Raw genomic sequence first — 27,698 nt, 5'->3', positions numbered from 1 at the left:
ATGGGTAAGTTATGGTTGCTAAACGAAAAAAAGGGAAGTGAAATGTTGCAACCCATGGACGGGGCATGTTGTGGTAAAGACAGGAACACACTGGAGAGCTGAAGTTAATGTTTGTTAACATTCAGGAGTCAAACTAGTTCCACCTAGTGCTGGACAGTATACCGCTTCATACTGAATACTAGGGTTGGGTAATGTTACCAAACTCTGTACTTTTAAGGGAACCGACCGAATTATGTCGGTACTACCTAGTACTGATTCACGTTAAATCAATCGGTATCAAATGTCGGTACCTGAGAACACATCTGGTGAAATAGATAGTGTCTGTGAATATTAAACCTTAAAAAGACTATTTAAATACGAATCCTGCGTGTCTCTGTGCGAATGAATAGCATAGAAGCGGTTTACCACACACACACACACACACTCACTCACTCACTCACTCACTCACTCACTCACTCACTCACTCACTCACACACTCACTCACACACTCACACACTCACTCACACACTCACTCACTCACTATCACTATGACGGTCGCGTGTTTCCATCTCTGCCGTCTCATATGAGGACATGAACGCACGAACGTCATCTCCAGAGCCACTGAGAGTCACTTTATCAGCATTTTACCGTTTAATTTGAGAAAAACTACCGTCATTTCATAAACACACAGAAACTCAAAGGTCTTCACGGCAACCCGTCAAAATAAAAGTCCAGTTTATCTTGACAAATACATCACTGTTGTACAGAATTTAGATACGTCTCAATTAATAATACTAACAATAATGTAATAATAATGATCAAAACTTTATTTTTTAAGTAATAAATAAATTTTTTTCTGTTTTAATGTTTTAATTTTAACCGTATAAAGCTCAGTTGTGCAGCACTTTGTTTGACAAAAAAGGTTTAATTAAATTAAAAGATAAATTAAAGTAATGTCTTATGTCTTCATTTGATTACTAGAAAATACACAGCACATAATTTGTAGGACATCTTTTCATAGAAATGAAATTAAAAAGAAAAAAAAATATATGGTTGTTTTTATTAATTAAATTTAAGTAGCTAGTAGCCCAGTAAATATCGCAGTATACAAACATCACAGACAATGGCAGACAGAGACCAGGGCAGCTCTGGCATAATGTAAATCCCTAAAGTACCGAAAAAAGGTACCGTTGGGTACCGGTACCGATACCGGTTAAAATGTGAATGGCACCCAACCCTACTGAATACCAGTGTTTATTTTTGTTATGATATGAATTTTGATTATATCTCAATAGCGGTACATGTCGCTTAACGTTCGGAACGTGGCGCAGCGCGACATTGTTTGAGAGGGGTCCCATTTCACTGTTGTACTGTAGTGAGGACACCACTGAGATCGCATTACAGCTGAAATCACCCCCTATACCCTCAAATAGGACATTATTTGAAGGGACAGCCATTTGTAGTGGTGTCCGAAACTATAGTGGACGTTACTGAGTGCACTCATTCAATCCCCCATTGAGTGTTCAGCCGATGTACACACACCGGCTGTCCGACTTCACGCACTCGTTTTCATTCAAAAAACTCTATTAGTGGAAAACGTAGGGAATAGTTAATGAGGGTTTAAGGGGCAATTTCGGATTCAGCCTGTGGTACCACATGGATCGCATAGATCCGATACAGAACAGAGCGAGCGTGTTAAAGTTTGTTATGGACATATTTCATGTACACTCACCTAAAGGATTATTAGGAACACCTGTTCAATTTCTCATTAATGCACTTATCTAATCAACCAATCACATGGCAGTTGCTTCAATGCATTTAGGGTTGTGGTCCTGGTCAAGACAATCTCCTGAACTCCAAACTGAATGTCAGAATGAGAAAGAAAGGTGATTTAAGCAATTTTGAGCGTGGCATGGTTGTTGGTGCCAGACGGGCCGGTCTGAGTATTTCACAATCTGCTCAGTTACTGGGATTTTCACGCACAACCATTTCTAGGGTTTACAAAGAATGGTGTGAAAATGGAAAAACATCCAGTATGCGGCAGTCCTGTGGGCGAAAATGCCTTGTTGATGCTAGAGGTCAGAGGAGAATGGGCCGACTGATTCAAGCTGATAGAAGAGCAACTTTGACTGAAATAACCACTCGTTACAACCGAGGTATGCAGCAAAGCATTTGTGAAGCCACAACACACACAACCTTGAGGCGGATGGGCTACAACAGCAGAAGACCCCACCGGGTACCATTCATCTCCACTACAAATAGGAAAAAGAGGCGACAATTTGCACGAGCTCACCAAAATTGGACAGTTGAAGACTGGAAAAATGTTGCCCGGTCTGATGAGTCTGGATTTCTGTTGAGACATTCAGATGGTAGAGTCAGAATTTGGCATAAACAGAATGAGAACATGGATCCATCATGCCTTGTTACCACTGTGCAGGCTGGTGGTGGTGGTGTAATGGTGAGGGGGATGTTTTCTTGGCACACTTTAGGCCCCTTAGTGCCAATTGGGCATTATTTAAATGTCACGGCCTACCTGAGCATTGTTTCTGACCATGTCCATCCCTTTATGAGCACCATGTCCCCATCCTCTGATGGCTACTTCCAGCAGGATAATGCACCGTCACAAAGCTCCAATCATTTCAAATTGGTTTCTTGAACATGACAATGAGTTCACTGAACTAAAATGGCCGCCACAGTCACCAGATCTCAACCCAATAGAGCATCTTTGGGATGTGGTGGAACGGGAGCTTCGTGCCCTGGATGTGCATCCCACAAATCTCCATCAACTGCAAGATGCTCTCCTATCAATATGGGCCAACATTTCTAAAGAATGCTTTCAGCACCTTGTTGAATGCCACGTAGAATTAAGGCAGTTCTGAAGGTGAAAGGGGGTCAAACACAGTATTAGTGTGTGTTCCTAATAATCCTTTAGGTGAGTGTACTCTAGTGCTGTAAACATGAACCAATGTGTGTGTGCACATATTTCATCACATCTTCTTCAAATGAAATATAAGTGCAAATAAGGACACTGATCTGCCTTCTGAACACGACCGCGATGACACAATGGATTATTCTGCTACACCGACATTGCGACAATGATGTAAGTTAATAGACTGACGATTCAAAGAAGAATGGGCAAAAATATAACTGCTTTATTCTTTCTGTGTTAAACTGACGTGTGTCGTTTGTTCAGAGACTGTTGTGCTCTTAAATGTATTGAAAATATCCTTAGACCTTTTAAATGTTCATCTGCGTTTCTCCCTCGTTTTGGCAGTTTGTTGTTATATAGGGTTAGATTTTTAAAATGCTTAAAGGGGTGATGAATTGAGAAATCAACTTTCCTTTGAACCTTTGATATATAAAAGTTCATTGTGATATAAGAATATCCTGCAAGTTTAAGAGCTGAAAACTTCCTTGTTAGTCAAAGAAAAGCTTTTATAGACACCAGGTCCAGAAAGCGAGAGATCTCCGAATATGTCGACCACTGACATCATAGAACGCAGAAGCGCCGCCTCAAGCCCCGCCCACCGACTCGTGGAGCTAAACGGGTCGCGCTACAGAGCAATAAATATGCCGGTTCCAGCTTACGTGCGTAATGTGGCGTTCACACCGGACGCGATTCGCGCGAAGGTGGACGCGTGTACATTTTGAGTTTACTCGCGCGAATCGCGTGTGACATTCACTGGACAACAGACGCAAATTCGAGTCATGGGCGGGGTTTCCGCCAGCAGCTCGTCTTGTTGAGAAATGGCTGACATGGGCTGTGTTTACATGTCTTTTTTTTGTTAAAATCTACTGTTAATGTGTGACAAAACGTAGTTTTAAGACTTTTTCAGTCGATAATGTAGTTGTTTAAAGCTCAAACCTGTGGTTTATTTATATAAAGAGTGCCTATTTGAACATTTTATCTGCCGTTTTCGGAGTTGTGAGCTCCAGTGGATCAGCGGCGCTCAGCGCACGTCAAAGCCGGCGAGGGCAACCTTTCCTCGGCCAGTTCTTCTGCCGCTGGTTCTGATGTCTCTGTGGTGTGTCTTGAGCTATAATTCGTCTTGTAACGGCCGATCTTTGGTCTCATGGATCTATAATTTGTTCCCTGGCAAATCGTTTAGGCTGAGGGCAAAGATAAGTTTCATTACTTTATATTTTTAGGCTATAACTGTACGTTGCAGTTGTAACGTTAGCCTACTAGCACTGACTTTGAATGTTTGACTGCATTGTTTGCTTTATTTCATGTATAGCTTGTTATACATTACTTATAGTTTTGTATTATTGATCATACATAAACTTGCATTTAACAAAAAGAGACTGGGTTGTGTTTCATGTCATTTAATGTTATCACAGTGATAATCATATTGTCTGAACCAGATATTAATATACAGATTTTCTCCTCATTGTTGTCACTACTAGAGCAAGCTCCTGATTTGTTAACGCGGCGCGAAATATCCGCCAAAGTTCAGATTTTTCAACTTGAGCGATTCGCGCGAATCACGCATTCAAAGCGCTCAATTCGCGTCCTTCGCGCCGCCTCAATCGCGCGAATCGCGCCGCAGAATGCCATTTCGCGTCTCTGCATTGACTTAACATGTAAATCACTCGCGCGAATCGCGTCCAGTGTGAACGCACCATAAGACATCATAGAATCAATTGTAAACAAGATACAGGTCGAGACTGGATTTGCAGACATATTGAGATTAAACAATGCTGTGCCTTCTACATTGGATCCGACAGGAACGGTGGAACACACTAATGTGAGTAAAACATGTTTTTATATGTGTTAGTATTGCATTGTTACAGATCGTTTGATATCTGTTGATTACACACCTTAGCACGCGGTCACAGGCTGGAGAAGCTGTTATTGGTTCATTCGTGATCAGACTCGGACTTGTAACGCCAGCTCGCAAAGGCCAACGTCCCGGGGCTATGTGTTTTTCAGACGGGTTACCATAAAGTATCACTGGCCTGCCGGCCGGCTACAGTAAAATAACATTCCTTTCTTGCGCGGTTCGCGGTTATATTCACTGATGATCGGGCGAAATGATACAGAAATAACATTCCAATCAATCGCGGGTGGATGAGAGATGAATCATTGTGTTTGTTTGATGAAGATATTTTTCGAGCCTTGTGAACGTTTCCCCACACAATTTCAATTTAGCCGGTATAATTTAGAAAAATACTGTTCCACCTTCTCAATGACATCACGCACGTCATGATTGGTCAGGAGGCAACATGTAGTCTTGTCCACGTCAAGAATTTAGGAGTCAAAAGTGCATAATTTGACACAGACTATCATAACAGACAAATGTATTGTGTAGTCTGAACCCGGTATAAGAGTGCAGTTGTCAAATACGAGACTACAGATTGCCAAATCAATTTGTTTTAATGTGTGAACTTACACAAATCCATGAGTACGGTTCAGAAGCAGAAAGCACAGAACTCAAGGCACAGATTATTGGGGAAAAATCTGCTTCTGTATGTGACCCTAGGGGGACTCCATACTTTCTCATGCTGCAGTAAATAGAATTCACAAAAGGGAATAATGTGAATTATCTCTTTAACGGCATGCAATCGTCTGGTTCTTATAGCAGCGCTCATTGCAATGCAGTGCTGCAACACGGCCAACATGAACTGTTAATATGTTCCCTATTGATTTTGCTCAGGTGTTTTTACCCATATTTTGAATTATGTTTTGCATTGTGTTGCTTTTTAGGGTTAAAGGAAATATAGCCTTACAAGACTAAACTGTCAAGTAACATATTGGAGATTAAAACGATAGCAAGTTTTGAGGTGAAAATTTACTTAAAGGTGCACTATGTAACATTTTCTCAGTAAAATATCCAAAAACCACTGGGCCAGTGTTTTATATTTTGTTCAGTTGAGTACTTACAATATCCCAAATGTTCCCAACTATTTGTAAATCGTGAGAAATTGCTATTTTAACCAATGAACAGGGACGTGTGAGGGAGTCGCCTGTCGATGATGTCACATCTGCGTTCCCCTCGATTTCTGGTTTTATTTTGCAGAAACGCTTTCCTCTCACTGCAGTGTGAACAAGTGTCATAGCAGCCGCTGAGAGACACACAGAGTAACGCCATCACATCATCAACACACTCAGATGTGTCTAATATGATAAACAGAGCTGCGTTACCTCACACTCATGAGCGGAGAAGAGGAAATGGTGCCAGCGACTGTCATAATAAAAGTCCCGCCGACGACTGTGTCATAATAAAAGTCCCATTGCTCACAAGGCTTGTGTTGCGCTCTTATTATTAACAATCGCTCCTGCTCTGCTTCATACTACAATAACGTTAATAATAGGGCTGGGTAAAAAAATATAGATTTCTCGATTTTAATCGATTCTCACTTTTACAAAACAATATCGATTCTTAAATCCCAAGAATCGATTAGTTTATTTTTTTTTACAAAATTCAAAAACATAAACCGTTTTGGCGCTGTGGCATGAGCTCGCTATGCCGCAGATCAGCTCAAGAGAACCAGCAGCGTGGAGCAAACATGAACGGATCTTCTCTTCCGCCTTAATCCCAGTAACAGCGCGAAATAAACACGAATGAACTTCTGAAAGTGTGTAAAAAGAACTTACCCAAATCTGTATCATGTCACATAGAATCGCTCAATCAGTGTTTCAACCGCAGAAAGATGTAAGTAAAACGGCTTACAAGTAAACACGTAACGTCAAAGTTACCTCAGAAAAACCATATCCAGTGTCCATAAACTCGTAAGTCAGTCACTCTAGAGAGGAGCATTTTGCTAATTATATGCACCACATTACATAGGATAGGCCTATTCATTGTCAATGTTCTTCAATATTTAATAAATCTGGCAAGTTTTTATGACAGCCACCCTTTAAATTTTTATATTTAAAAAAACGAATTGGAGTAGAATTATGATTATGTAATTGTAAAGTTAATATTATAACTTTATTATTATATAAAAAAAACATAAGTGTTTGTAGTGTCTTTTAAGTGTTTGTATACAAATCAGTTAATTTTTACCTTCAATATTAGTAGGCTAATGTAGTATCAACTGACTCCCAAAGTTTACAACATTAGTTCAGAAATTAGTTTTCCTTGAGAACATTTTCCATGTATTATACCTGATACATATCCAAAATAATCGACATTGAATTGAATCGAAAATCGAATCGAATGGAAAGCTTGTGAATCGAAATCGAATCGAATTGTGAAATTTGTGTCAATACCCAGCCCTAGTTAATAATCACATCCATGAACATGATTTCTGCCCAAGTCCAATCCCGACTCTTTTCCACCGGCTGTGAGGTGAAGACCACATGTCCCAAGAATCTGCGCTCAAACATGGCATCATCAAACTACGCCTTTGTTTTGAACAGGCGACCTCTAGTGGACGGAAAATTTACATAGTGCAGCTTTAAGTTTGACTTTCAGCATGGTTAAAATAACTATAGCAGGGATTAACATTCTCCATTGCTATGATGGATTTACGTTAAGGCAGCGGCTACTTGCACTAAGTGAAAATAACAGTATTTTCTTCGCAATGAATAGTAGTTAGATGCTATTTATTATAAAAAATAGTGCCAGATGGTTTTTGCCCCTCAGTGTTGTTGTACATTAAACGTTATGCAGTAATAACAGAGTGTAAATGATTTGTGGCGAGGTGGGCGAGCGAGAGACGTGGGAGGAGCGTGCGAGACCGGTGCGTGATTGAGAATGAGCGTCACCTGCAGTCATCCGTGAAGGGCTGCCGCTTTTACTTTCATTTTGTTTTTATTTATTTATTTAAGTCTTTAACCCTCTGGGGTTCTTCGGGTCAAAAATTACCAAAATGATGCAAAACAGACAAAAAAACTCACACACACACACTTATACACACAAAAACACATGCACACACAAATGAATGCGTGCCATTCCAAAAGCTAGTTGTGTTTTTGTGTGTGTGTGAGAGTTTTTTTGTCTGTTTTGCACTCTTGATGTTTTAGAGATTCACCCCTTCACTGTTGAGTAATTTTTTTCTGTGTCCTGGCTGATTTGTAGATTGTATGCACAAAAAAACTCTGTATTTTCATATTTTTGCCAATTTCCCATTCATTTCCTATGGGGGTCATTTTTGACCCGAAGGTCCTGAGTGTGACTATTTTTTTTTTACAACCACTTAGACTTTTCAAATCCTGTCCCTAAGTTTTTGGTGTGTTCATATACCAAGTACCAATAAAGTCACCAAGTTTCGGACCATTCCGATGAAGCTACGATTTTTAAAAAAAATTCTCCGATCTCATTTTAAAAATTGCTTTCATGAGGCCTAGGCTTTACTCTAAAATGTAATACAGCTTTCATAAAAAAAAAAAAATATATATATATATATATATATATATATATATATATATATATATATATATATATATATATATATATATATTATTTTTTATTATTTTCAATGGGAAAAAATGGGTCATAATTATTGCATAAATATTAATTATAAATCATAAAATTATCTCAAAACACCAAAAAAGAAAAGAAAAAATATTATTGAACAAAAATATTATTTCATTGATTTTGCTCAAATCTTTTTTATCTTAATCCCGCCATCCGGGTCATTTTTGACCCGAAGGTCCTGAGTGTGACCCATAAATGAAGAACCCCAGAGGGTTAAATGATCGCCGGTTCCCGCCTCCTTCTTCCCATATCAACGAACTCCGTTACATTATTATATTTATTAAAATTATTAAATGGAGGCCGCCTTATTAGGACAATAAAGCCCTCCCTACATCTACCCCTAACCCTAAACACTTTATTATTAAACACACATTACACACTTTATTTCCAATAAAAGTCTTTCTGATCTGATATGTGATGTGAAAAGAAAGTAAATCAAGTTTGACAAAAGGCGGATTCGAACTGGGTCAATTTGCGTCAAAACTTTCTGTCACGTGTGCCTTACGCTACACTATTGTGTTAATCCACCGTCTTTTGTAATTTTGTCTGATTCCAGAAGTCAGTGGGCGGAGTTAGTGTAAATAGCCTCTGCCAATAAGGCGGCTGTTTAAGCTTAATGTAAATAGACAGTGCGTTCCGTTAATTGGATTGCAGATAGGCCATGTTTGAGATCAATGCTGATCAGTGTCAGGCTTGGGGCAAAATTGCCACGAAACTCACCCCCGAATTCCCCCATGCACAATTAAACTGAATCGATAACTGTCACAATTAAATCGTGATTGATTGCAGTCTTGATTTATAGGGTGCAAAGTGGCTAAAGGCCCACCTTAAGAAAAATGTGGTACTACTCTCTTAGTGTATGATTGCAGAAAAAAATAATGTTTTTATTGATGGAGCAACAGATTATTGTGTGAAAATAAATCATAATCTGTAAATGTATGAGGTGGCGAGGCCCGAGACACAAATACTTCAGCTAAAATAATATGTTTTAACCTGTTCAAAACAATCACTTTAGCAAAGTTTGAACAATTTTCTGTTTATTTGAAAAAATAAATAAATAATTTTTGTTCAATAAATATCCTGTCATTAATATGTTAATATAAAAATATATTTAAAAAATACAGATGCAAAATTATTTAAATGATTACAGATTCTGATCCCATAATAATTTAATATAGTAGTAACAATACATCTATTTTATTATACGATTCATATCATATTTTAAAATATGATGTTTTCAATGTAAATAAAGCGGACGCCTAACTTAATATATAATATTTCCCATCTGAATCTAACCATGTCAACAAATGGAAAAGTCAGCCGGCTGTTTATATCATTTTAATTAGTGTGCCTTTTACTCATACTTCGACATATTCTTCCGTTATTGAAAAACTGTAGCTTTAATTAGCTTGAACAAAACTGAAAATCATTAAGAAGACCTTTGTCTCAAAATATATTAAATCATTCAGATGGTCTGGTATGAATACAATTTTTTGAGCTTCACAGCTTCGGAGGGAGGGGGCCAGGGTGTGAATTACGGGGGGGTTTGACCCTCCTAAAGAAGACTTGATCCCCCCTAAAGGACATCAAAATAAGATGTTGGGGGGGTCTACCCGTAATATGCATTTCTATCTCTGATTGATTTTAAATCAGAGTTTTGTACACCCCTGATCCGGATCATACCATTAACATTACTGTTGAATTAAATAAGCTATAAAACCGCGCTCATTCAGGGACAATGGTTTTCTTGTATGGACGAAGATCTGTTTTAAATACATATAGCATACACAGTTGCGTTGAATGATAACATTTGCCCTCTTTAATGCGGTTAAAATGAATGTATGCACGCAAACTGATTGCTGAAAATATCCTCAACTTAACACTGAAATACGAGCGTGCAGTTTATCTGTCAATTGCGTGTGAAAGTTGCATTCATGACTATAATATTATGCATGTGTAGGCCTATATATATATAGATATATGAACATATTCTTCTCTCTAACGCTGCATTCACACGAGGCGTCAGTGTCTGAAGCTGGTGCCAACAGTAAAATCTCACGTTTGAGTTTTAACATGCTCCTATATTTCGCAGTAGATTCATTTCGATTGATAATAACAGGTAAAAAGGCCAATGTTTCTATTATTCTATTTTCCACAATGTCAAAGCCACGCAGCTTAACCCAAAATACAAGCTCAGGCATGCACTTCTGTCCATATAAGCTCATGCAGTAGTGCACAATGAATAGTAAGTTCTGTCATATTATTTAATTACTTTTACAGTTTTTTGCCATGGTATCGATATTGAGGTATTTTAGTCTGGTATCGTATCAAAGTCATAATTTTGGTATCGTGACAAAACTATTCTAAATAAAAAGTATTTGCTGATATTCTCTTTTTTTGTTATGTTGGTTTACAAATTTGTACCTTTTTAAATTTTTACTATTTTAGTTTGATATTTTGTCAAGGGCTTGTTTACATTTATACTTTTTTATAGTACACTACTGAAGGCCAACGTTGCAAGTTAAATTAAATGTTTTAAGTAAAATTGGCGAAAATTATTGTGATAAATAAGTCGATAGATTAATCGATTAAACAATAAATTAGTCGATAGATTAATCGATCAGTGTTAATTTTGACAGCAACTTTTGATTTAGTTTTAGTCATAGTCTTTTCACTAAAATGCCATTTAGTTTTAGTCATATTTTAGTCAGCTGAATTGTTTTTAGTTTTAGTCTCGTTTTAGTCGACTAAATATCATACGATTTTAGTCGACTAAATCTACAGTAGTTTTAGTCTCCTAAAATCTAATGAGTTTAGTTAAATTGTAATAAATTAAGCATTTAAGCATTACATAACCGACTGTCACCTGAACTGACATTTTGACATCATTTTGTTTTGACATTAAAAATACACATAACAGAGCTCAATTCACTTTTTTGTTTGTTTTTTAAAAACATCTATATAGTTTTTGTAACTTTCTATTTCGTTTTAGTCAGTAGGCCATATCAGGTTAAGCTAAAGCTTCAAATAAGTTTGTTTATTTATTTTTATAATTTCAGTTAACATTTATTTAATTTAAAGTAATGAAGATTTTTTTTATGGTTTTAGTGAACTATTATAACCCTGATACTTTATTGAATATGTGTCAAATACTGGTCTTTCCTCCTGACTATGAATTAAAAGGGAATGCAATTAAATATAGTTTATTGTGTAACCAAAAACGAATATATAATGCATGACTTTTAATTATAAACCAGCTCGAAATACACATTGACTCTTATTTTGAAAAGTCTGCACCTCTGTTGCAGTTGCAGGAGCTCATTCAAGTTCAGATGAGGAGATAAATATGCATTGTTACAAACCGTCTAAAACATATTAATATATAAACATTGTAAAGTAAACATTGTCATTATTCATCAGCATTAGTTCATAAACAATTGCCTGGCATAAATGTGTGTTTTTGATTGATTGAGCCGCTCAGGAGCTGGATTGGGGATGAATAGCACGTTCAAATTAAATGTGCGCATCTGTTACACAGGACATCAGTTCTGACTGGATCTCTTCCCTAATCGTCCCTCACTAACATTTTCGTCTCGTTTTTATTTGTTGACGAATATGACAGTTGATTTTCGTCATAGTTTTTGTCATCCAACACTAGTTTTTATTTAGTTATCGTCTCGTTTTCGTCAGTGAAAAAAGGTAGTTGACGAAAATTATGACACAAATTATTCGTCAACGAAATTAACACTGTAATCGATAAATTAGTCGATAGATTAATCGATATAAAAATAGTCTGTAGTGGCAGCCCTATTGACAACTATGCGTCGCTAAACATACGGCACTCACTCCGTTGCTCTGATTGGTTGTAGGTCTATCCAATTGAGTGCAGAGGCATTTTCTTTCCTGGTTCGGTTGAAACACGCCCCATAATCACAGCCCAATGGAGGAGGATCAGACTCATATTCTGACTAGAATCTGAGTATGACGACGTCAGTCTAAGTGTAAACATATTAAAGCGCGAATGAGAATTAATGAGGGATGAGGAGGGGAGGGGGGGGTGAAATCAATAAATTACTAAAAACCCTTTAAAATAAAATCTAACTACTCCCTAAAGACATATTCTAATTACAAGATCTCTCTTTTCACGACCTTTTTGTTTGTTTGTTTTTGTTGTTTTCTGTGTTTTTTTTTTCTAACTCCTTCATCTCCAACTATATAAGTGTTTGTCTACACTGTTGTTTTTTGTGTTATGTCTCACTATATGTATTGTGTACAATTTCTGTATGTATTTTCACGAAAAAAACACACAAAAAAAACAGCGCGAATGAGAACCGCTTCGAGGGGGTGCCGTAAAAAAACGAATATTCGAATCCCAAAATTTAAAATCGAATATCAACCCACCGAACGAATATTCGAATAGTCGGGTCCAGCCCTACAAATTTCAGATGTTTTGGAAAGTGCTGAAGTAAGTTTGTGCGCCATCTAGTGGTTTAGAGGAGAATAAAATCAAATGCGCCTTTAGTCCCGTTGTACCCTAATATGTACAAACGCAATAAACTACATGGTTCTTCTCTAGCCTATGAGAATATAACAACTTGAGCTTGCATGGACCTTTTGCACATAATCTGTTACATGGACGCTTACAAAAAAATACCAGGAGCTCACATGGTCAATTTTATTAGTGACCTACAAATACCGCAGAACTTTAAAAGAGTGTCTTAAGTAGCACAAGCACGTAATTACTTTATAGTAAGTGCTCTTAGACAGCAATGAAATTAAAGAGACTTTAACGAGTTTTCTCCATGTCAGATTGTACTCCAGACAAAAAGACCCGTGTCTCACATTTGTCTCCTCTAGAGTTTCACAACACATGTTAATGTCTCAAACCCTGCTCAGTCTGACAGAAGACAGAAATCTCAATACAAACTCATTCATTGTTCATTCGTTCACCACCACATTTGTTTTATAGTTCTATATGCGGTCTCAGAAATATTTACATACGCAAACACATACTCGGAAACGCTAGCAAACACAAAGAAAGAAGTAAAGCGCACCGGCAACACACTCACCGTTGGAGGTGAACACACAGCCAAGACACGAGAATCAGACCCTGGTCACATGCGCATCAGTGTGTGTCAGACCGGGTTAGTGTGTATGAGGATTCAATCTTCTTCTGCAAGATCACAAGTGGTGCAAGAACGAAGAGAGACAGGAAGAAATCTAGTGGTCGGACGGGCGACACCCTCTTCACATAAACACATCATGAGTGGAAGGAAGAGAGAGAGAGAGATGGTGTGTGTGTGTGTGTGAGTGTCTTTCACAAACACACCATTAAGCGCTGATCGCACCCCAGCCTCACTCAAGACATCATGCCACTTGGCTGGACTTCTATGTCCGACTGAATACACAATCATTAACGTCCACCACACACACAGTTGCCCTATCTGCTCTGTTTGCCCTGCTCAAAATGGCCTGAAAAGCAGAAACTTAAGAAGGGTAAACAAGCGCAAACTTGTTGAAATGCTGTTAAAAACCACAGCTAAGTAAAGGGTAACGCTTTAGTTTAGTGTCTAATTCTCACTATTAACTAGTTGCTCATTAGCATGCACATTACTAGGATATTGGCTGTTTATTTGTACTTATAAAGCACATATTAAAGGCATAGTTCACCCAAAAATTTTTATCATCCTATGATTTATTCACTCTCAAGTAATCCTATGTGTATATGACATTCTTCTTTCAGACGAATAAAATCTGTGTTATATTAAAAATATCTTGGCTCTTCCGAACTTTATAATGGCAGTGCATGTTATTTTTGAAGTCCATAAAAGTGCATCTATTCATCATAAAAGTGCATCTATCCATCATAAAAGTGCATCTATCCATCATAAAAGTGCATCTATCCATCATAAAAGTGCATCCATCCATTATAAAAGTGCATCTATCCATTATAAAAGTGCATCCATCCATCATAAAAGTGCATCTATCCATTATAAAAGTGCATCCATCCATCATAAAAGTGCATCTATCCATCATAAAAGTGCATCTATCCATCATAAAAGTGCATCTATCCATCATAAAAGTGCATCCATCCATCATAAAAGTGCATCTATCCATCATAAAAGTGCATCTATCCATCATAAAAGTGCATCCATCCATCATAAAAGTGCATCTATCATCATAAAAGTTTATCTATCCATCATAAAAGTGCATCCATCCATCATAAAAGTGCATCTATCCATTATAAAAGTGCATCCATCATCATAAAAGTTTATCTATCCATCATAAAAGTGCATCCATCCATCATAAAAGTGCATCTATCCATCATAAAAGTGCATCTATCATCATAAAAGTTTATCTATCCATCATAAAAGTGCATCCATCCATCATAAAAGTGCATCTATCCATTATAAAAGTGCATCCATCCATCATAAAAGTGTATCTACCCATCATAAAAGTGCATCTATCATCATAAAAGTGTATCCATCATCATAAAAGTGCATCTATCATCATAAAAGTTTATCTATCCATCATAAAAGTGCATCCATCCATCATAAAAGTGCATCTATCCATCATAAAAGTGTATCCATGATCATAAAAGTGCATCCATCCATCATAAAAGTGCATCCATCCATCATAAAAGTGCATCTATCCATCATAAAAGTGCATCCATCCATCATAAAAGTGCATCCATCCATCATAAAAGTGCATCTAGCCATCATAAAAGTGCATCCATCCATCATAAAAGTGCATCTATCCATCATAAAAGTGCATCCATCCATCATAAAAGTGCATCTATCCATCATAAAAGTGCATCTATCCATCATAAAAGTGCATCTATCCATCATAAAAGTGCATCTATCCATCATAAAAGTGCATCCATCCATCATAAAAGTGCATCTATCTATCATAAAAGTGCATCCATCCATCATAAAAGTGCATCCGTCCATCATAAAAGTGTATCCATCCATCATAAAAGTGCATCCATCCATCATAAAAGTGCATCTAGCCATCATAAAAGTGCATCCATCCATCATAAAAGTGCATCTATCCATCATAAAAGTGCATCCATCCATCATAAAAGTGCATCCTTCCATCATAAAAGTGCATCCATCCATCATAAAAGTGCATCTATCCATCATAAAAGTGCATCCATCCATCATAAAAGTGCATCTAGTCATCATAAAAGTGCATCCATCCATCATAAAAGTGCATCTATCCATCATAAAAGTGCATCCATCCATCATAAAAGTGCATCCGTCCATCATAAAAGTGCATCCATCCATCATAAAAGTGCATCTATCCATCATAAAAGTGCATCTATCCATCATAAAAGTGTATCCATGATCATAAAAGTGCATCCATCCATCATAAAAGTGCATCCATCCATCATAAAAGTGCATCTATCCATCATAAAAGTGCATCCATCCATCATAAAAGTGCATCTATCCATCATAAAAGTGCATCCATCCATCATAAAAGTGCATCTATCCATCATAAAAGTGCATCCATCCATCATAAAAGTGCATCCATCCATCATAAAAGTGCATCTATCCATCATAAAAGTGCATCTATCCATCATAAAAGTGCATCCATCCATCATAAAAGTGCATCTATCTATCATAAAAGTGCATCCATCCATCATAAAAGTGCATCCGTCCATCATAAAAGTGCATCCGTCCATCATAAAAGTGCATCCATCCATCATAAAAGTGCATCTAGCCATCATAAAAGTGCATCCATCCATCATAAAAGTGCATCTATCCATCATAAAAGTGCATCCATCCATCATAAAAGTGCATCCTTCCATCATAAAAGTGCATCCATCCATCATAAAAGTGCATCTATCCATCATAAAAGTGCATCCATCCATCATAAAAGTGCATCCATCCATCATAAAAGTGCATCTATCCATCATAAAAGTGTATCCATCATCATAAAAGTGTATCCATCATCATAAAAGTGCATCTATCATCATAAAAGTGCATCTATCCATCATAAAAGTGCATCCATCCATCATAAAAGTGCATCCATCCATCTATCCATCATAAAAGTGCATCCATCCATCATAAAAGTGCATCCATCCATCATAAAAGTGCATCCATCTATCATAAAAATGCATCCATCCATCATAAAAGTGCATCCATCCATCATAAAACTGCATCTATCCATCATAAAAGTGCATCTATCTATCATAAAAGTGCATCCATCTATCATAAAAGTGCATCCGTCCATCATAAAAGTGTATCTATCCATCATAAAAGTGCATCCATCCATCATAAAACTGCATCTATCCATCATAAAAGTGCATCTATCCATCATAAAAGTGCATCCGTCCATCATAAAAGTGTATCTATCCATCATAAAAGTGCATCCATCCATCATAAAAGTGCATCCGTCCATCATAAAAGTGCATCCATCCATCATAAAAGTGCATCCATCCATCATAAAAGTGCATCCATCCATCATAAAAGTGCATCCGTCCATCATAAAAGTGCATCCATCCATCATAAAAGTGCATCTATCCATCATAAAAGTGTATCCATCGTCATAAAAGTGCATCTATCCATCATAAAAGTGCATCTATCCATCATAAAAGTGCATCCATCCATCATAAATCCATTCCTCATTGAGGAATTCTCCACTGACAGTACAGAACCCAAAACCCTTCTAGACGTCAAAGTCATGCCAAAAAGGGTTCGTTTGGAGTTCGTATTGGGAGTTCGAAACAGCTTCGACAAAGCAAACTTTCCCGAGAAATTCACTCTGGCTGGTAAACACCTGTATGATGTAATAGGTGGGTGTGGCTCTGAGGCTGTCCATGGTAGATATATATATACAGTCAAACCAAAATGTATTCAGACACCTTCAACATTTTCTCACAATATCACTGTTTATTCGCTATAGTTTAGAAAATGGTAATAAAACATGACAAGAACTCAGAGTTAAACTGTGTCAAACTCATCTTGATAATGTCAGATAACTTTGATAGAAAGGGATGTAATGGATTACAATCAGCTGTTAAATTTAACTTCACAATTAGATAATACCAATTTAGCTTAACCAACGACCAAGCAATGCTTCATTTTGTTCAGTCTGTGGTGTCAAAGGTCGCAATGAAAGAATTTTTTTTAAGAAAAAACACTTCAAAGTGTCTGAATAATTTTCCCTGTATGAAGATTTTTGGGGTATAATATGTCACAGTTTACTTTATTTTGCTATCCTCACTTATACAAATGCACCCACTAGTAAAACACTACAGTATATCTGGTGTCTGAATAATATCCTAAATTCACTATTTAATGTAGCAATGAGCCACAATGTTGCGACAGATCTTGGTTTGTGTGTTCACAGACAGGACGTAATGACCCAACAGCGTAAAACATGTATTTCTAATCAGATCAAACATCTCAGCATGTAGATTTACTGTGAACAAAGCCATCAAAACAGATTCAATCTGCCTTTCGCCACCACAGAAATCCAACACATTGTTTGGAAATAATGTTATAAAAATCTATATTCGCATAAAAATGTAGCTTACTGGATATAAAATAATTAGAGTATTCTTTAAAATGAAACATTCTTTGATTCATGGTCAATAAAATGAAATGTATTTAAAATTATAAAATGATGTGTTGTGGGTATATGACAACAATTCAAGCAGAAAAAATGTAAATACTTATTTGTTTGTTTATTTATTTAAATAAATAAACTGAAATGATTCTGCATGATCATATTCTACATCTCTTAATCTACCCAATACCTCAACTTAACAACTACTTTACTAACGATTAATAAGCAGTTATTAGGAGTTTATTGAGACAAAAGTTCTGAATGACGCACGACCCTTGTGTCTAAACTGTTGGTGTGTGTGTGTGTGTGTGTGTGTGTGTGTGTGTGTGTGTTTCATCTCATCAATCATCACCATTTCTCCTCCAATCGCTGTTACTTTGCCCCTCTATGGTTTTCTGGTATTTCCCTCTGGGTGCCTTGTGTGTGTGTGTGTGTGTCGCACGCAACAAATGAAAGGTGTCAAAAAATAACAACCAACGCACCACAAGCAGATCTTAAATGTCATTTGTCATGTAATGTGTACATTCCAATAGGACACCATAGACATCATAAAATATCACTGACATGAAACCTGAATGTGTGCAAGCAATGAAAGAGAAGATCTTTACTTAAACATTGGGTTTGTTGCTCACACAACATCTACTGGATGGCTTTGAATATATCGCACCAGTCATATGAAAAGAGCAGTATGAACACTTTGATAAATGTCTCTTTTTGTGTTTCTCAGAATGCAGTTTAGTGCAGATACTGTAAATGATGACTATTTAAACTAAGCAATTGTCAAAAGTAAAGTTTCTCTCAAATAGCCACAACAGCAGGAAGTGTTTAAGAACAGCAAGTTGAGAAATCTTCGAGCAAGTGCGCTTCTTACACACTTACACTCACGTCTGTCTCGTACAGTTAGAGTTTACCTCGCCTCCATGAGCATTGTGGGAAATTTACATGTCAGCGGCTGCCCAGTCAAATAAACCTCATAAAGCAATCTATCATCACGCAAGTCTCTGTGTGTGAAAACGAGAGCAAGAAACTTTTATTTAACAATTTCCCATTTGCTTATCTCGGTAAACGCCATTTATAACCAATAAAACACACACGCAGACATGAAATATGAGCGTGTTACACGTCATGTATGGTGTTCATGAAAAGGAAATAAATCCAAAACAATATCCACAAAATATATAGGCATACGCATTTTTAGAAGTAAACATAAAATATGCATTAGAAAAATTCAATGCAAATAAAAAGAAACCAAGTGAACCTTATTAAACTCAACAAAAAATAAATAAATATAAAGGTCAAACTTTAGATTAGGGTCAAATTCTCACTATTAAGGTAGTTGTTAAGTTTAGGTATTGGGTAGATTATGGGATGTTGAATATGATCATGCCGAATAACACATTAATATGTGCTTTATAAGTGCTAATAAACAATCCTAGTAATATGTATGATAATAATAATAATAAGCAAATAGTTAATAGTGAGGATTGGACCCTAAAATCTAAAAGTGTTACCAATAAAATAAAATAAAAATGCCCGAAAATTTTTAAAATGCAAACTTTACTGAAACCTCTCGATATTCAGAGAAACTGCAACATAAATCTGCGTTAGACAAACTTAAAGCAATTAAAAAGAAAATACACTCTTGGGTTAAAAACAACCCAAGTTGGGTTGAAAATGGACTAACCCAGCTATTGTGTTGTTTTAACTCAAAGATTGGGTTGTTTTAACCCAGCAATTGCAAACAATTAACCCAACCGCCGGGTTAAAACAACCCATTTACTGGGTTAAAACGACCCAATTGCTGGGTTAGTCCATTTTCGACCCAACTTGGGTTGTTTTTAACCCAGAGTGTACATATTTGAAGTCTAAAACTCCACGCACTTAAAAAATACATATAAAGTGTAATCTGTGACATTCAGTGAATATACAAATAAAACTGATAAAATAGCAAGATAATGTCTTCCCAGTCGCACACACAATTTAAAAGAAAATACACTCTAAAAAACTCTGGGTTAAAAACAACCCAAGTTGGGTTGAAAATGGACTAACCCAGCTATTGTGTTGTTTTAACTCAAAGATTGGGTTGTTTTAACCCAGCTATCGGGTTGTTAAATGCAAACATTTAACCCAACCGCTGGGTTAAAACAACCCATTTACTGGGTTAAAACAACCCAATTGCTGGGTTAAAACAACCCAATTGCTGGGTTAGTCCATTTTCAACCCAACTTGGGTTGTTTTTAACCCAGAGTGTACATATTTGAAGTCTAAAACTCCACGCACTGAAAAAATACATATAAAGTGTAATCTGTGACATTCAGTGAATATACAAATAAAACTGATAGAATAGCAAGATAATATATTCCTTTCTTCCCAGTCGCGCGCGCACACACACACACACACACACACACACACACACACACACACACACACACAGTGTCCCATTAAAGCAGGTGTACCTTGAATACAGGCATCTGGCCGCTCTGACCGCGTCTCTCTCACATGTGCTGATCCTCAGTCCAGTAGACGTCTCCTTCTCTACTTCTGTCAACAAATGCAAGTTCCCCTTTGTTCTACCTGTTTCTTTCGCCCTCTGTGTGGATTTTTCTCACTCTCTCCGCGGTTTATTACATTTGCTGCAGACTCTAAGTGTGTGTGTGTGTGTGTGTGTGTGTTAGCGGCTGCTCTGAGGCGAGACTGTGCTGTTGAACAAAATGACTGGGGCGAGAGAGAGAGAGAAAGAGAGAGAGAAAGAGGAGGACTGCACATGTCCTCTCTTTCTTTCTCTCTCTCTCTCTCTCTCTCTCTCTCTCTCTCTCTCTCTCTCTCTCTCTCTCTCTCTCTCTCTCTCTCTCTCTCTCTCTCTCTCTCTCTCTCTCTCTCTTCTCTCTCCGGAGACAGGCCGCTGTCCCGCTCTGCTTGCTGTTATTTTTAGAAGCGGCCGAAGCATGAATCAAAACCTCGCGAAAGAAACAGGCACATGTCATACGCCGAGAGATCTCTGTCACACACACACAATCCTCACAGGTATTTGTGCAAATTTCATCAGCCCTGGAGCATAAAAAACTGCAATTGTGTGAGGTTATTATTACTGTGCATTGTGTTCTCGTAAAGTAAGGTGCTATGCATTACTCAAGACAGACAATTGGGTTTCAGCCCTAATGAGCAGAGATAAATCCGTCTGATCTATAGATACACGATAGATCCCAATGCAAGGTCATGTGACGCCTTCAGCTCTCCAACAATCAGAGACGTCACATTCAGCACGGCCCGCGATTCGGGGAGACTTGACCGAATTACAAACTTGTCAGTTGAAATGGCTGCACATCAGTCTCATTAAAGTCTCATAGCACAATCTGCTGGAATCAATTCATCCATCACAAAGCAATAAATGAGAGCCGTTTCATTACCATAAAACATATCTGCCATGCAGGACTGAAGTTATAAATGTCATCTCTATAAAGACAACCAAACACGATCCATCAAAGAGTATTCCTGTTTAAATCTCGCAAGATGTTTTTTTTTTTCTAATATCAATCTCCATTAGAGCAGAACACATTTTACAAATAGAGAAAACTAGCTTGCTCAATAATTCATGAAGGTCAGGACTTTAAGGGCCAGATTGCTCCAGCACATTGGCATTAATAAACTACTGTCAGGATTTACTAAAGACACGCAGTGAGAAATTAGCGCTGAAAAGGTGTGGACAGGGTTATATGTGCGCCTGATCTTATCGCATATGCATCTGTAGGAGTTTCCCGTTCAGATGCAGTATTTATGAGAGGAGAGTATTTAAATGAATCATACAAGATGGTTTGCTAAGGTGTTTGTGCCATTATTTACCGGCCAAAAAAAGCATGTGTGGCGTTGACTCTGGATCGCCTCAGTATTTGAATCTCAATAGGCTACACTGCAAAAAAAGCTTTTCTTACTAAGTATTTTTGTCTTGTTTTCAGTCCAAATATCTAAAAAATCTTACATTAAGAAGCATTTACTAGACAAGCAAAAGTTTTTGTCTTGTTTTGGGGGAAAATAACTCAAAATTAAGGGAGTTTTTGCTTAAAATAAGCAAAATAATCTGCCAATGGGGTAAGCAAAATAATCTTAATTCAAACAGAAAACAAGATTTTGTTTACCCCATTGGCAGATTATTTTGCCGTGACCGTGGTCACATTACCAGATAATGAAGTGGATCTCTTTTCAAACAGATTACATAAACACAGAATATTTGTTTTCGATTTGGTTTACATTATTTAAAACCTGACATTTCAACGTTTCTTTAGACATATGTCTCATGTTTGTGAGACAAGTATTCACTGAGCTAGAGTTTCTTTTCTGAAGACTATCTGAATGAACGTCTTTGACAGAGAGGCTGCAGATCATGTTTGATTTCTTTATTTTGCAAAAAGCAAAACATTTAGTTTTTATTGTGACTGTACACCAAAAAAATTGAAACTTAAAGGTAGGGTAGGTAAGAATTATCTAAAAACACTTTTGTCCAAATTTGTTTAAACTTTCTTTATATGTCAATACATAATTAAAATGTAAGTACTCTGAAAAAGAGAGTATACAAATCGAGTGACTCTAGACTTTTTAATCTGCAATAAACACCGCTCATTATTTTCGTTCGGGCCGAAACAAGTGATTGGCTTGGGCGACTGTCACTCTCTCTCGTTACCATGGCTACCGCTGCTTTTGCTCAGGATCCGCCCACATGCACGCACCCGTTTGATTTGAGGAGTTCAAGAGTTATGAAACCAAGGAAGAGCAAAATAATGGCAGAGAAAGAGCATTCAAAATTCACAGTGCCGGGTTTTGCAGTCAGCGAAGGCAAACAATGCAAAAAAAGGAAGACAGTACAAGAAAAGGCAATGCACAAAAAGTCTTTGGATAAACAAAGAAATCAAACGCGAGGCGTGGCTTTTCAACGATGGCGAGAACTGAGGGACCTCAAGGGGCTGAAAAGCTACTCCATGGCTGTTTTTCTGCTGGACAGGTAATCTTTGATTTTGATTATACATTTTTTTGGTTTATGTTTTCATGAAGCATGTCTCACTAGCACACGTAGCTGCCTAATATAGCTAACATAACATTACTTAGCATAAAGTTACAATGTTATACACTTAGCGAGCCATTAGTAGAGATGATAAATACTCAATATGCTTAGCTCAAGTTGATCGCTGTCGTGTTAAATTTCGCAAAATGTAACTTTAGATAACATAATGCATGTGTAAAAGCTAGTACACCGCATCCAGGAACTTTTTTTAGAACTAAGTTAGCTTTAGCTACTACTCTCTGTCTAAACTCTTTTACCATGTTCACCAGGAACTTTACCTGCACGTTTATTTCGGCCCTTGGTTTGTTTTTATGTTCTCTACCAATGTTTACTGATGCTTTTATCTTGTGTGTGTCGTAGACACTGTTGTGTGTGTATTTTAAACTTTACCAGTATCGGTATTCTAGCTTGATAGTGAGTACTAAAAGACATCTTATTTGTTTATATTCATAATGATAAAGTTAGATTTTTTATTACATGTGATTCTGACATGATGTCACTACATGCACTTCTTCTCCGCTCGCCTCAGGTTAATAATGCGTCTTTCAGCTGATCGCGGTGGGCGTGTTCATGTGTTTTGGGGGCGTGGCTTTGGAAAGAGCCCAGAAGGGAGAAGGTGGAGTGAATGGAATTAATGAGCTGTCTTTAAAACCTTGTGAGAGGTCTACAGACACTCAATTTTTATACTTTCTTTTTCAGAGTACTTACATTTTAATTATGTATTGATATAAAGAAAGTTTAAACAAATTTGGAAAAAAGTTTTTTAACCAATTCTTACCTACCCTAACTTTAACAGATTATAATGATGTATAATGGTGTATAATTCACACCGGACGTGAATGACGCGATTCGCACGAGTGATTTACATGTTAAGTCAATGCAAAGATGCGAATAGACATTCTGCGGTGCGATTCGCGCAAATTGAGCGTTTGACGCATGATTCGCGTGATTTACGCGAATGGCGCGAATCGCCCGAGTTGAAAAATCTGAATTTTGACAGATATCCGAGCCGCGTTAACAAATCAGGAGCTTGCTCTAGTAGTGACAACAATGAGGAGAAAATCTGTATATTAATATCTGGTTCAGACAATATGATTATCACTGTGATAACATTAAATGACATGAAACACAACCCAGTCTCTTTTTGTTAAATGCAAGTTTATGTATGATCAATAATACAAAAGTTTGAGTAAAAGGTATAATAAGCTATACATGAAATAAAGCAAACAATTCAGTCAAACATTCAAAGTCAGCGCTAGTCGGCTACAACTGTAACGTAAAGTTATAACCTAAAAATAAAAAAGTAATGAAACTTCACTTTGCCCTCAGCCTAAACGATTTGCCAGGGAACAAATTATAGATCCATGAGACCAAAGATCGCCCATTACATAAACACAAGACGAATTATAGCTGGAGACGCCACAGAGAGATCAGAGCCAGCGGCAGACGGCAGAAGGACTGGCCGAGGAAAGGCTGCTCTCGCCGGGGTTAATGAGCGCTGAGTGCCGCTGATCCACTGGAGCTCACAACTCCGAAAACGCCAGATAAAATCACTCTCTTTATAAATAAACCACACATTTGAGCTTTAAACTACTACATTATCGCCTGAAAAAGTCTTAAAACTACGTTTTGTCACACATTATATTCCCATGACGAGAATTCACGTCTGTTGTGAAGTGAATTTCTAGCGCAAATGAAGCGAGTAAACTCAAAATGTTCAAGCGTCCAACTTTGCGCGAATAGCGCAAATTATTTGCGTCATTCGCGTCCGGTGTGAACGCTACATAACACTTGCCTGAATGATAAAAAACGACAGAGTTATTTGAGTGTCTTGGGCACTGATAAGAAAAAAAGAGAGCTGATCGCGCCGGCGCGCCCGCCGACTCGAGGGGGTTAAACCAGACGCTAACTAATAGATTGTGTTGGTCATTATGGAAATTATCGGCTGCGTCGGTGTTCTTTAATTTGTGTATCGTCATTAAATCACACGCAGAACTTTGCACTCTGTGGCAAGCAGGACAAGGCAGAGGGACCGTGAGAATGGAGGAGCTTGGGCGAATAAAAGGAGGAGCGACAACACTGAAGGACGAGAGAGGACCAGGCCTGGATTTTACGATTTTTTTTTTACGATTTTCACTGTTCTGCTGAATTGTCTAAGCACCCTCAAATGCAAGCAAGAGCACCCTCAGTTGATACTGTAAAAATATATTGGCAAATGCTCCAGTGCATATTTGTGTCTGTAGAACGTCAAATGTATTCATTTACAACGTGTTTCTGCAGCGGTGACATAGTTGTTGATCTCTTGTACGCAATAGCCAATATGTTTTAAGTTAGTCAGACTCCACTCACTGCTCAGTTTTTACTCAGTGCTGGATTATACAGGCTTGCAAAACCTCTCATAAACAAACAAAATTTGATTATGATTTGATCATGATACCTGTAGGCACAATAGGCCAAAGATAAGATAAGATGGCCAAATAAAAAATATATTTTTTTAAAGTTATATTGTGCTTTGTAATGTCTGCTGGAATGCTAAAAATCTTCAGTGTTAAATAATTATTTTTAAATTGTAATTTTTTTTGCAATTTATTTTAAAAGGAAGACAAAATAGTAAAAAAGCTAATTTATGCAATGGTGAATAAAATTGGCAAAATAAATGAAAAAAACCTGTCCGTTATTCGGCTTCGGCCAAGAATGTTCATTTCGGTGCATCCCTACATGTTACTACAATAAAATGTGATAAATGTGTGTAAGGGTGGTCATTTTGACAGCGTTTCTAACTATAGACAGGCTGTAAAACCCAAAGAGCTTTAGACAAAGACTATAAATATAGAAACACGGTTCCCTCCTATTATGAATGGGAGAAACTGCAACGCGCAATATGGCGGAATAGTCCCGCCTTCTAAAGCAAAAGAGCCAATCGCCGATTGGTAAAGTCATTGCGCCACTGCAGCTGCCATTAAAAGGTCCGGTTCCCATAGAAACCTGAGACTCGCGCTTAGGACTGCACATGTGCATGGGCTCGTCTAGCCTGAAAAATAAGCTTTTTAATGCTATTTAAGCATAGGAAAGGACATTTATGAGACAGTTCATGTCAGATTTTGTTGCTGATTTGAAATATGTTATTTAATTGTGAGTTCGGCAAGCAGTTTTTGAGATTCCCCCATTCAAAAAGTCTTGCAAATATGGCCGCTGGGTGAACAGACTTTCCTTGAATGGATACTCGGTGTAAATTGTACTTATTTGGTCGTCTGGGATGACGTTAGCATCTTCTGCAGCTTTTGAAGGGCAATGAAAAAATATGGGGCCAGATTCATATGAGATAAGATCCACCGCAAAAATAACCCTGTCCACGCCTTTTCAGCGCTAATTTATCACTGCACGTCTTTAGTAAATCCTGACAGTAGATTATTAGCGGCAAAAGAGGGTTTGCGCTGGAGCGAGCTATTAGTAAATCTGGCTCATGATCTTTAAGTACACATCTTCATCCTGTTCAAAAGTTTTCACCCCCAGCTCTTAATGCATCAGTGTATGTTTGAACCTTTTTTAACAGTTGTGTTTAAAGGGATAGTTCACCCAAAAATGAAAATTAGCCCATGATTTACTCACCCTCAAGTCATCCGAGGTGTATATGACATTCTTCTTTCAGACGAATAAAATCTGAGTTAAATTAAAAATGTTCTGGCTAATCCAAGCATTTTAATAGCAGTAATAGCTGTCCCCGCGCCAACACTTCCGGCGAATAAGGTCAAAATACATGCAAAATACCGGCTGATCATAGATAAATACATAGATTCCTCATTAGTGTCTTCGCGGATCGGTCGAATGAGGCATCTACGTATATATATCTTTGATCACGCCAGTATTTTGACCTTATTCGCCGGAAGTTATGGCGCTGGGAAAACTAAATGACATTCGTTTGATAAGAGGTAAAAAAATAACATAATGACTGTTGGGTTTCTCGCAGAAACCGATGGTTTTGTGTCTTAAGACATCAATGTGTCGCCACGAGCCGCATGGTTTAATAAGGATTCGTATGTCTGTGTTTTTACTCTCATTGCTCTCATACTCTAAAATATCCCCATTGACATCATTATACGACTATCACACTGCAACGGTTGGAGTAAAAAATCTTCATTTGTGTTCTACTGAAGAAACAAACACACTTACATCTTGGATGCCCCGGGGGTAAGCAGAAAAACATAAAAAAAAATAGTGTTTGGGTGAACTATCCCTTTAAGTCCCTCAATTGTCTTCAGTGTGAAAAGATGGATCTCAAAATCATACGGTCAATGCTGGAGAGGGATCAAATGTGTAAAATATGCTGGAAAACTGAAAAATTTGCAGGAGCTGGAAGATTTTTCTGAAGAACATTGGGCAGTTTAACTGATCAGGACAAACAAGGGACTCATGAACAAACATCACAAAACACACACACAGCCGAGGATCATCCAGAGAACGACACACAGGATTACAATTCAAGGATATGTAAACTTATGAACAGGGCTATCTTGTGGACTATATGTAAACATCTGTTATGTAAAATATCTTATTCAGAAGGACAGTACGGAACAAAAAAATACTGCAATTTTTATTTAGCAAATAATATTGACATTTTGTAGATTCTGCAAGGGGTGTTTAAACTTTTGAATACTTGCATGTAAAAT

At 37.4% G+C, this 27,698-nt stretch overlaps 1 protein-coding gene across 7 annotated transcripts in view; it reads right to left on the bottom strand.

Moving 5' to 3' along the window:
- Positions 1 to 27,698, bottom strand: part of rgs3a (regulator of G protein signaling 3a) — a 308,005-nt gene that overhangs the window by 151,897 nt on the left and 128,410 nt on the right. Inside the window, exons 1-2 of one of the 7 annotated variants that reach the window (XM_079815951.1) lie at positions 20,435 to 20,579; positions 2,273 to 2,329 (exon numbers count right to left, since the gene is read on the bottom strand). The exons of 3 other annotated variants lie outside the window; for them this stretch is intronic. In XM_079815951.1, coding sequence (XP_079672077.1) covers positions 2,273 to 2,329; positions 20,435 to 20,449 — 72 coding nt within the window. In that variant the 5' untranslated portion in view covers positions 20,450 to 20,579. Of the gene's footprint in view, positions 1 to 2,272; positions 2,330 to 13,474; positions 13,600 to 20,434; positions 20,763 to 27,698 lie in introns of those variants that run through there. 3 more of the 7 variants (XM_079815955.1, XM_079815952.1, XM_079815954.1) reach the window with 3 other exon arrangements.

The sequence above is a fragment of the Gobio gobio genome, assembly GCF_949357685.1.
Source record: "Gobio gobio genome assembly, chromosome: 4".
Taxonomy (NCBI): domain Eukaryota; kingdom Metazoa; phylum Chordata; class Actinopteri; order Cypriniformes; family Gobionidae; genus Gobio; species Gobio gobio.
The sequence above is the reverse complement of the archived record's forward strand: the minus strand, read 5'-3'. Positions and strand labels throughout refer to the sequence as shown.